Source organism: Corvus brachyrhynchos, unplaced genomic scaffold (assembly GCF_000691975.1).
Source record: "Corvus brachyrhynchos isolate BGI_N302 unplaced genomic scaffold, ASM69197v1 scaffold92, whole genome shotgun sequence".
Classification (NCBI taxonomy): Eukaryota; Metazoa; Chordata; class Aves; order Passeriformes; family Corvidae; genus Corvus; species Corvus brachyrhynchos.
The window spans coordinates 4,780,237-4,791,696 of NW_008236973.1; the positions used below are offsets into that span (position 1 = coordinate 4,780,237).

An 11,460-nucleotide genomic window follows, 5' to 3' on the forward strand; every position below is an offset into this window, starting at 1 on the left:
TTAATATTAAATGTTATTCACCACAACAATAAACATGTGAAAAAGGGTTTCTAGTAACAAGTGGCCAGCTTTAAGCAACATCTTTGTTTAAGTATCATCCCTGCCTCACCTGCATGCTTTTTCCTCAGAAAAGATGATCAGGCATGTGTGACTCCTATCTCATACTCCAAAGTGCTCGATTTAGATAAGGAAGTGTAATTTTCTTCATATTAGCTGGAACAGAACTGTGGTTTGGATTTGTGTTGGAAACAGTGTTGATTACACAGGGATGTTTTTGCTATTGCTGAGCAGTGCTTACACAGAGTCAGGGCCTTTTCTGCCTCTCACCCCACCCCACCAGTGAGGAGGCTGGGGAAGCACAAGGAGTTGGGAGGGGACACAGCCAGGACAGATGACCCCAACTGACCACAGGGATATCCCACACCATAAGGAGTCATGCTCAGCATATAAAGCTGGGGGGAGAAGAAGAGGGGGAACGTTCAGAGTGATGGTGTTTGTCGTGCTAAGACACCGTTACCCATGATGAAGCCTGGCTATCCTGGAGATGAATGAATACCTACCTGCCCATGAGGAGTGGTGAATTAATTCCTTATTTTGCTCTGCTTGCACCTGTGGCTTTTGCTTTACCTATTAAACAGTCTTCATCTCAACCCACAAGCTCTCCAGCTTTTTCCCTTCCAGCTCCCTCCCCTATCTCACCCAGGGGCAGCGAGAAGCAGCAGTGCGGGGCTGAGTTGGTGGCTGTGGTTAAACCACAACACCCGAGCACGGCATCTTATGAGAGCACAGATTTCTGGGCAGCAGGCTATTCTGTCATTGTACACTCTCAGCCCTGCAGCACAAGCTTCAGCTTTGCCAAGCCAAGAAGAGAACGCCAGATGATGGTTACCTGTGTTGTAGACCACTTCATGATAATGGGGTGCACAATGCATGGCAGGCATTTGCTTAAAAACTTCACCAGCTTGGACTCATTGCCACTAACAGCAGAGCTTTTATCCAAACAGTAGGTCATAGTGTCATGACTCCCTGTAGAACACAAAAATAAATGTACAGAAAATCTCATTTCTTAACTAGTCAAGACCACATTCCATGGCTACATTTCATGTGCACACCTGATAGGCCACCCCATTTGTGAGCCACACACCTATATTGTCTGAGAACCTCTGTAGTTACGGCAAAAAGGTGGAATTTTCTACAGAGGTTGCTCACCTAACATTAATAAACTTAGTGTGAAATCCTTGTGAAGGGAAGGCATTGAGACTTTCAATAAAGCAGCCCCCATCTAAACTCCACATTACTATTGTTTGCCGCAAACCACAACAAAATGGTCTGTTTCAAATAGCATCTTCCCCCAAAGTAATTATCTTGATGTATAAACACTTTTTTTTCAGGGAATAAATAGCTGAAGGCTAAATTTATCTAGAATTTGCCCTATTTTCAGAGTTGTCCAAATGCAGGTTTTCATTCTCCAATACCCTCATCTCTACACGGGAAAATGTGATTGAAAGCAGAAATTCATCTTCTTACACCTTTGACTGGACCAACACTTAACTTGGCACTTTAAATATTATTATCTTAAATACCTGGTAAAAACGTCCTCCTGAACTAAACCCCCCACCTCCCCTACAAAAACAACAAACAAGGTGGGTGCTTGAAGGTTTCAGAGGCAAATCCAAGTCTAAGTTTATGAGTGAAAGATGAACAAGATCCTCATTTGATGGACTTCAAAAATTACCTGACTTTTTCCAGCACAAGGAATTCCACAGGCATCAGAGCCAACAATAGCCTGCACAAATATTTTATTTCCTTGAAGTCTTAATAAATCTGACACATCTCTTGCATCATGTTTAGATGAAACTATTGCAACTCACAATTTCTTCAGGACAGGGAACTGGTGATGTTGCTAGCTTTTCTGTTCCGTTATTTCTTCCAGTTTTATAAAGCATCAATAAGAAAAGCTAACAATTCAGTGAAGTGACTTGCTTGGATCTTAAGAGAGTATCTGCAAACAATCTGTTTATCATTTTGGGGTTTAAGTCTTCTGTCAAACTAATTGTTCACTGGTGCTAGGAACTGCTTTCTTGAATTGTCAGTCTTACCGGTGCTAGTGGTAATATTTCTAGTAGACAAAGTAAAAAGGATTGGTTTGGAAATAAATATTCTTTGAAGCTGTCAATAATAGTTTGATGTCTCACTCCATTTTTTCCACCTTCTAAAAGCCATTTTTGATCTATTTTATTGCTTTAAACACCCAAACCACACTCATTGCAGATGGGAGATTGATATTGAGGACATGCAATAAAAGAAGTAGGTGTCAGAAGATATAAGAGTCAAACTATTAAATACCCATGGACCAAATCCAAGTCTGAGAGAGATGAGCAGGATTCCCTTGATGGGTGTTGCATCTACAGATGCCAACCAGCAAACGGATAGTAATCTTTTACTCACGAGTCCTCTGTGGTGTCAGTGAGGTACAGTAATGAAAGGAAGATGGGTACATCCATGACACAACACATATGATGCAAAGATAGTGAGCTAGCACCAAGCCAAGTAGCTCCAGACCTTGAAGCAACACCTCCCCAGCAGCACTGTGCTGATTCTGGTGCAAGCACAACACTAATTAGTGAGATTTGCCGCTGTCTCCTCATCATGCTTTCAGAATCCACTCTGTCATGTTTCTCCCATGCCTTCTATGAGATAAACTTCCACTTCCAAACTGGGTTTCCCCCAGTCATTGCACCCTCTGGAAACCTGCCAGAGCTGTCTTGACCTGGTTGGTCGTGATCTGTTTGTGTTCTGACTTGGGCTAGATTTGTAGGTCAGGTGGACAGACACCAAAATATTCCAAGCTAATAGCCTGCAATGCTCTGTAAAACTCCTCTAATGTTTGCTGAAATGAACCTGCCTTCAACTATTCTTCATTCCTGTTCTCCCTGCATGCATGTTGTTCACAAGAACAACAAACATTTGCAAGAATAACAAGGTCACCCTTAGAGGAGAGCCAGGAAGTCAAACAAACCCATCAGCATGTTCTCCACTTTCTAGGATGGCCAAGAAACACCAAGCGAAAGTCTTACAAAAACAACATGGCTCCTTTTCCAGAGAAACAAAATCCCATCGAGTGTGCTACTGATTTTTTGAAGGATTTTTGCAATAGGAACAGAATAAAAAATAGAAACAGAGAATACTATTACCTTCTTTCTTCAGTCATAAGATAGATATATATTTTCTTTTTTCTCCTCTTGATGGTTGAATAAGAAATCTAGATATTTTTTATAGCACCTGTACTGGTCCTCTTACATAGGCTTTATCCTAAACAGAGATGTGCTTGTTTTGAAGCTAACATCAATTCAAATTACATATCTAAGAAGCCACCACAAAATAAGTTTCTGGGTTTCAATTTTAACTGGAACTTCACACTCCATTAGTTCACAACTAATGGGCAGAAAAAAGCCAAAACACTACAATTCTTGGGTTCTGCCAGGGCTCTACCCACTGAAGACAACACTTCACACTATCTCTAAATTTATACCTTTCCTAAAATTAACCTATGATCCTGTGGCCTATATAAAACATTCATCTACACGTTGTGCTGCTTTCCACCCAAACTACCCATCACATCTACAGGTATGAGAGAAAACATGGGCTAGACTTTTCTTTAATACCATTTTTATATGGAGGCAAAGGGAACCACTCAAGAGCTGATGGTCCTCCAGTGCCTCCCCAAGGCCAGTGAAATCACATTCTATCATAAATTTTTTTGACAGAATGAGAGGGGGAAGAAAATCAAGGCAGCAGAAAGAAGCAATAATATGACCAAAGAAAGGTTAATGATACACAGGTATCATTTAAGTGCTTTTACGCATAATACAATAAATCCAGTGTTTATAAGCTGGATCATATAGAAAAGTAACAGTCTGCATTAATAGAAACATGTTAACTACAAGTCTCAATTCTCCTTTTTCTGCAACTTCACAGCTTCTTTTAGACAGGACAAAGAAACAAATAATAAGGTAAAATGTTATTTCTCCCCTTCTGGACACATTTTATTATATAGGAAGTAGCAAGAATTAATTAGGAAAATTTTATCATTGCCCAAATAAGTCAATCCTTAGATTATTAACAGTATCTAACAAGATGATGCAGAGGGACTGAAAAAAAGTGCCTCTTTCTTTTCATTTCTAAAAATCAATAAAAAATTCTTTTTTTACTCCTCCCCTCTAAGAAACCCCAAACATTACAGACCAACATTATTCACATAACATCACACAAACCCTCCCCCACACACTGACCCAAATAATAAACGTAGCCATTCTGAAATGGGACAAACAGGATATTCCAATGCTTAAATGGCAAGCTAACAAAACAGTGGAGCAGCAAAGTTAATCTTTACCTGGAAGAGCTAAGTTATAGAGGGGAATATCCCAGAGTTTCTCTGGCAACTGTGACATCCATTGACCATTTTCATGGCACACGTGAGTGAAGGTTTGCAAAGGGCCTTCCATTGGTATGTGCTCTGGCACTTCATATGGTGTCCTGGGAGGGAAAAAGAAAAGAAAAACAATAAACCATTCCATATACTGTGGTTGAATTAATGACATTGCACCTGTGTAGGGTGGATTTATAGATGTTAAAAAATGCCAACCCTTCTCTCAAGTAGTTGCAGAAAAATGTCAAGAGCTTATCAGCCACGACATATGCTGCTTTTGATAACACTGTCTCCTAGCACAACTCCAAAGGGTGGGTTCCAGGTTCAGGCTTGCAAACTGACCAAGTGAAAGAAAAAACAGAGCCAAGACAAATATACACAGTTTCATTGGTATGGAGAAATTACTGTCTATATTGGCTATTGTGAAATCACAAGGAGTACCTCCCTCCAGTGTGAAACTGCAACCATTCCTTTACCCTTTGCAGCCCCAGGAGCATAGCAAGGGGACTGATGGCAGGGCTGGGACAGGGGCTGGGTCTGCTATCCTCAGGTCCCTGGAGAACACTTACTTTGAAGGATCCAACCAGGTGCCACAGGAGTACCTCTATGAAAAGCCTTTACAAAGATGTCAGGACACCGGATTTGCAGGTCATGCTGGTCTGGGGTCAAAAGGGGAAAACCTTTCTCTCCTTAGTCCCAGTTTGGAGAACACCAAAGGTGTTTTTATCACCCCTATGAGTCCATGATCATAAGTACTTCAGTTTGGTCTGGCCTTCCTGAAACTACTCTGGAACTGTTCTTCTCGGGGACCTCCTGCAAAATTTGCAGTGGTCATGCCAGGAGTGCCAGTGGATGAAACCCAGATGAGAAATCATGGCATCACCAGGGCCTACTAGAGTTATCCTGTTAATTTTTCATTTTATGATCTCCTGGATTATGCAGAACACAAAAATAACCTCTCTGTGTTTTGGGTTTTTTTTTCCTAGGATGTTCCAAGAGCAGGTGGTAGTCTGGGGATTAGAGCCTTCCTTCTTTTCACTGCTCTCAAGGCTTTATTTTGTAAAGCAAGTGTGAGAATTTCTTTTAGATCATGGCACCATCATTAATTATCACATTAATTAATTATAATTACCATCATTAATATCACAGCTTCCTTTTAAATCCTTTTTTAAAAAGCTGTCAATATAAATGATTCCTTCTTGTCTGCCACAGCAATGGCAGTAAGATACGTATTTTTGCAGGTTTTGTACTCTGCAAACACCCTCACAGGGACTTGCAGGTCCCTGGTCCCTTTTGCTGCATCTTAGTATATTCATTCAAGATTGTTTCTCCTAGGAGGTGGTTGGTTTTTGCTTATATACTGGAAAGCCACAGTGCTCATATGAAGGACATTTCCTTAAACATGGTGTGATAGATTTTTGTTCTTTTGGTAGTCACACAGGGTCATCTGAAAGGCAACTTTAGGAATTGCATTCCTAAGTTTTATGTCCATACCACACATAAAGATACAATCTGCTTTTATACCTGCCAGTGATCATAGCATCACTTGCCTAGCCTACCTTGCTGTGCCTTCGGTGTGTCTTTGAGTTGATGTCTCTGAGTACAGCCAGGCCAGTTTAGATTAGAATGGGAGCGTGCCAGCAGAGGGAAATGCCTGGCACCCCCGGTGCAGTGACGCAGGCTGCACGTGGCTGGTGTGTAACCTGGGCCTTACTCCTGGTGAAGAGCATCTGCCTCTGAGGTTATCCATACACACGAGGCCTTTGCGCAAGCAGAGGAAAAGGGGTTTAAACCCTCTCTTGCTCCTTTTGTCTCCTTATTTTAAAAAACAGGTATTTGATGGGCCTAGTGCAAAGTCAAGTGGAAAAATGCCCATAGATTTATTTAGGGGAAAAAGAAGTGCAGATCCTTTTTGTCCTGCATAAACAAATGGTCTCTATATGACCAATATCAGCTATTCTTATTCTTGGAAAGATGTTCAGATCTCAGGCAGATCGATTCACCTATCCTCTGGCTCTGCTCTTCAACATGATGAGCTTCTGTCCCCCACAGAACCCTGTTCAGACAACAGATGTCTGCAGCTCATTTTTTCACCTTTTGCTGTGTTTCATACTTCATCAGACTACACACCATTGCTCACCCACAGCTGCTCTGCTCTAGTCTCTGTACCAAGTAGTATCAGCGTGGACAGGGGCTGCAGGTGCTTAAAACAGCATTGCTGTTTAGTAGTTCCAAAAGACTGGATGGTCTCTCTTCTTCTCCAGCTCTGAAGCTGACAGGAGCTGTGAGATGGCAACACCCCAGCATATGGCAGCACTTATGCAGGTCCTGTATGCAGACTAGAAACCTAAGAATAAGCATTGCTTTCCCTCTTTTTTGAGGGGGGATTTGCAGTTCCCTTTCCAGAGCCTTTGGGGCTCTCCAATTCCCCAAAGCCATGCTCCCCCAGAGCCATCCATCACCCCAGCGACCCATAGCAAGACCCTTTAGCCCTGCCAGGCAGTCACACCTTGTCCTGGCACAGGCTCCTTTGCACCAACAGCACCCCCAGGATGCATCCAAGGGTGCAGGTTTGCCTGCTGCCACTTTCTCCTCCTGCCATGTGGTCTCACTGCCTTGCTTGGGCTAACACAGGCACAGCCTCAGAGCTGACAGAAAAAAGCTGGGTTTCTGCCATGCTGGTCCCTTTCTCCAGTTCACCACAGAATCAGGATAGCCCAGCACTGGCCCATGCTGAGGAAGTCCCTGCAGAGGCATCAAGCCCTGCAGTTGCATTTGCTGAGCTGTACAAGAGACCCCTTGGCATTGCCCAGCCAAAGCCCATGGGCAGCAGGTTCTCAGCTTGGCACAAGCTGCCATCAATGCCCCAGCCTCTGTGGGACCAGGACACTTCACAAGGAGTGTCCTGCTGCTGGGCCTGAGGAAAGCCATCAGAGAGCAGAAACAGCAAGACCAAGACATGAAGCGGTCCTGCAAACAGAGACACAGGAGAGATTCACATCTCATTCTCCTCTTCCTCTTCTTCTTCCACAGTACCCTGAGACTGGGGATGGCAGTCACTGGCAGTGGATGGCAGGAGATGCACCATGGCCACCTGCTGATCAAGTCCTGTACAAAAGTGACTGGACCAAAAGTTTTGTCCTGCTCCCTCATGCAATGCAAAGCCCTAGGTGTTCACACTGCCACCTCCAAACTCAGCTGCTGCCTTGTGCTAGAGGGGCCACCTTTAGGGATAAACCAAGGCTTGCCTGGAGAAATGAAACTGCAGACATTAGCTGCTGCCTCTCATGACTAAATCCTAAACTTCACAAATGAAAACTGTGTCTTTATGCCTCTTTTCCAGACAGGTAAGTCCACCCTACGCAGACTACTGTGATAAACTACTGTGTTGGGTTTGCACGACAAGATTTTGGTAGTGGGGGAAGCTACAGAGGTGATTTCTGTGAGAAGCTGCCAGAAACTTTCCCCATGTAGAACAGAGCCAATGCCAGCTGGCTCCAGAGTGGACCTGACTCTGGCCAAGGCTGAGCCCATCAACAACAGTGGTAGAGCCTCTAGGATAACAAATTTAAGAAGGGGGAAAAAATTGCTGTGGAACAGCAGCCAGGAAAAAAGGAGTAAGAATATGTGAGACAACTCTGCAGACACCAGGGCCAGTGTAGAAGGAGGGGGAGGACTTGCTCCAGGCACTGGAGCAGAGATTTGCCTGTAGCCCATCATGAAGACCATGGTGAGGCAGCTGTGCCCAGCAGCCCACGGAGATCCATTCTGGAGCAGATTCCTCCACCTGCAGCCTGTGGAAGGCCCCACACTGGAGCAAGCCACTGAATGCCCAAAGGAGGTTGTGACCCCATGGGAATCCCATGTTGGAGAAGGCTCCTGGCAGGACCCAGGGCCTCATGGAGAGAGGAGCCCATGCTGGAGCAGGTTTGCTAGCAGGACTTGTGACCCCACATTGGAGCTGATCACAAAGGACTGCAGTTCTTGGGAAGGACTGATATTGGAGAAATTTGTGGAGGACTGTCTCCCGTTGGAGGGATACCACACTGGAGCAGGAGAAGAGTGTGAGGAGTCCTCCCCCTGAGGAGAAAGAAGTAGCTGAGACAATACTTGATGAACTGACCTCAGCCCCCATTCCACATTCCCCTGCGCCACTGCAGCTAGAGGAGGTAGTCAGGAAATCAGAAGTGATTCCACCCAAGAAGAATGGAGGGGTGGGGGGCAGGTGTTTTAAGATTTGCTGGTTATTTCTCATTACTTTACTCTGATTTCATTGGTAATGAACTCAATCATTTCCCGGAGTCGAGTCTGCTTTGCCTGTGATGGTACCTGGTGAGTGATCTCTCCTTGTCCTTATCCTAGCCTACGAGCCTTTCATTACATTTTTCTCTCCTCGCTGAGCAATGAGAGTGATAGAGTTAAATTTGCTCTCTGGTGGGCGCTTGGCTTCCAGTCAGGAACGACCCACCCCAGCTTCCCTCGCTCCCCTGGTTCACATCAGCTGTCTGACTCTCCTTGGGTGCTCTGCACGAAGGCAGCAATTACATTTTGAGGGCTTTACCGGGACGCATGCAATAAACAAGCACTAAAACATGCAGACGTGTAAAGCCGCTAGAGATCACCATCCTCCAGCCCCAGGACACCGAGAGCATCGGGTTGATTGTCCCTCGCCCGGGCTGTGCCCCGCCGGAGTGTGCCTTGCACGGCCCAGCCCCGCCGGCCCGGAGCGCTGGGACACGGCCAAATGCCTGCCAACGCAGTTCCGGGAGGGAGCTAGGATTAAAGAACGATTCATGATGACACCCGTAAAACATATGCTGCAGCCGACCCAGAAGCTAAAAAAACCGTCACGGGAATTGTAGGAAACCCGGTGAGGAGCAGTACCCGAGCAGCCCCGGCGAGGAGGGAGCTGCCAGCCCCTGATGGGTGCCAGGGCTCCGCGTCCCCTGCCGCTGCCCGACCCTCCGCGGAGCCGCATCCCTGCCTCCCTCCCTCTCTCTCCTTCGCAACTGCTTTACTCACTCCGAGGAACGATTCCGTTTCCACGTCGGCTCCTCGGGAAGCCGTGCGCACCCCAGCTCGCCCGGGGCCCCGCACCGAGGCGGGGCGGAGCTGCCCTGCCCGGCTCAAGTGGCCGCAGGTTTGAGGAAGGTGAAGAAGGGGCGGGACTGGTGAAGAAGAGGAGCAGAAGTGGCTCTGGTGAAGTGGCGCTGCCCGAAGCGCAGAGCCGCTCTCTGGATTGACGAGGCATTGATCCAGGAGGAGCCTGCGGGCAGGGACAGGCGGGGCAAGCGCAAAGCAGCAGCGTGTGCCATGCTTCTGGTGCATTTGGAATCTATTAATGCAGGAAGGCTTAAAATAAATATTCACAAACATATGTAAACATTAAAAGTACCTTAATTTCCTGCTGTGTCTGTCCAGCAAAGCTTGTCAGGCCCTCAGCTGTGGTGAAATTCACCCACGATGGCACCTGGCACAAATCTTGGCAAGCTCTTCAAAAAGCTATTCTGTGTAAAGAGGCAGGAGATAAATAAGTGAGTGAATGGCATGTAGAGGCAAACATGCAAATCCTCGGTGCAGTTCTGGAAGCAGGGTGTGTTCTCAGCCTTCCCAGACAGACGGAGAAAGGATCTCACCTACCTCTTAGTGTTCCAAAAGCACACTAAAACACACAGGTCCCTAAGTGGAGAATGGTGAGCTGAAACTCCAGCTGAAAGAATGGATAGAGAAGATTAGTTCCCCTTTCTCCACAGAGCAGCATTCTTAGAGGGTCACCTGCAATGGAACTGGGATCTAACTTCTCTGGGATCATACTGCAGTTGGGATTAGCAAAACTTCGGGCTGCTGCAGTGTTGTGCTTCTTAATGCAAGGATGTATTTTCCGGATAGGTCTTCTTCACTATCTCATTTTTGCATGAGGCAGAGCAGTGTATATGTACAGAGAAAACTTGCTGTGGTACCAACAGCAGCAAGATCAGGTGAACATTCAGCTAAATGAGTCATTCCCATTGGTGAATCCCTGGACAGCAGGGCTGCCTGGGCTTCAGGGTGACACTTACATATCAGTTATGTGTATCAGTTCAGGCTCCTGTTTATATATCAACTCTTACAGAGTCTCTGAGACCACAAAACTAGCTGGGGGTAGATGCAGAATATATGTGCATCAAACTGTAACACTAAGCACAAAAAGGATGAAACGCCAAAAGGAATGAACTAAAGCAGAGGAGAAGGTAGGAAAGAAAAGACACTATTTGATGGCTGTTTGGTTTTGCACCATCATGATAGAAAGTAGCTGAGAACAGTTACAGAGAAATGTTATTGTGCCCTTCGTGGAATGAAATAAATACGAAAGTGTTTCAATCAGAAAAGTCTAGGAGAAAAAAAATCAAAGTCAACTTTAATTCTTCATTTGCTTAGAAAGTTAAGACTATGAAGGTGTGATGAAACAACGGGCAGTCTCTGGATACTACCATGATGAATACAGTACAGTCAGACATGGTTCCAGTCTTGTGAAGCAAACTTGTGTGAAGTTGCTTGGACTAATAGGCAAAACATGACTGTAGAAAGAATAAAATAAAAGCCATTTTGGAGTGGATTTGAAATGAGTAACCAAAAACTCAAAAAGAAACATGAAACTGAAATCCCACCTTTTATTCTGAGGGCCTTAACACAGAACTTTACACCCTAGTAAAGTGAAGTGTCTGCTGAGTGATGTGGAAATGATCTTGCAGGTCTCACCTCAACAGAAATACTCTATCAGGAAATCTCAAGCCGTGTCCAAACCCTTCTAATTCCCACCCTTTCAAGTCTGAGTTTGTGTCTCAGTTCTTGTTTGCACTAGAATTACTAGAAATGTCAAGAGAGTTGCTCTTGGTTTAGTTCTGAGATCACAATCTCTCAGGAGGGATTTAGCAATTCCATAAACCAAGGAATGACAGGAAGTTAATCAGCAAATTATTAAAACCCTGAATAAGCATATCTTCTGAGAAGCAGTCAAGGCAAGGATAACTTTTAGCAGTATTTGCAAAAAT

General features: G+C 45.0%; 1 protein-coding gene across 2 annotated transcripts in view; it reads right to left on the reverse strand.

Annotated features, from left to right (window-relative positions):
• Window positions 1–9,845, reverse strand: part of PLCXD1 (phosphatidylinositol specific phospholipase C X domain containing 1) — a 19,321-nt gene extending 9,476 nt beyond the window's left edge. Inside the window, exons 1-3 of one of the 2 annotated variants that reach the window (XM_017728573.1) lie at window positions 9,825–9,845; window positions 4,394–4,536; window positions 890–1,026 (exon numbers count right to left, since the gene is read on the reverse strand). In XM_017728573.1, the coding sequence (XP_017584062.1) occupies window positions 890–1,026; window positions 4,394–4,505 (249 nt within the window). In that variant the 5' untranslated portion in view covers window positions 4,506–4,536; window positions 9,825–9,845. Of the gene's footprint in view, window positions 1–889; window positions 1,027–4,393; window positions 4,537–9,451; window positions 9,669–9,824 lie in introns of those variants that run through there. The other variant, XM_008629338.2, reaches the window with a different exon arrangement.
• Window positions 9,846–11,460: the final 1,615 nt, after the last annotated feature.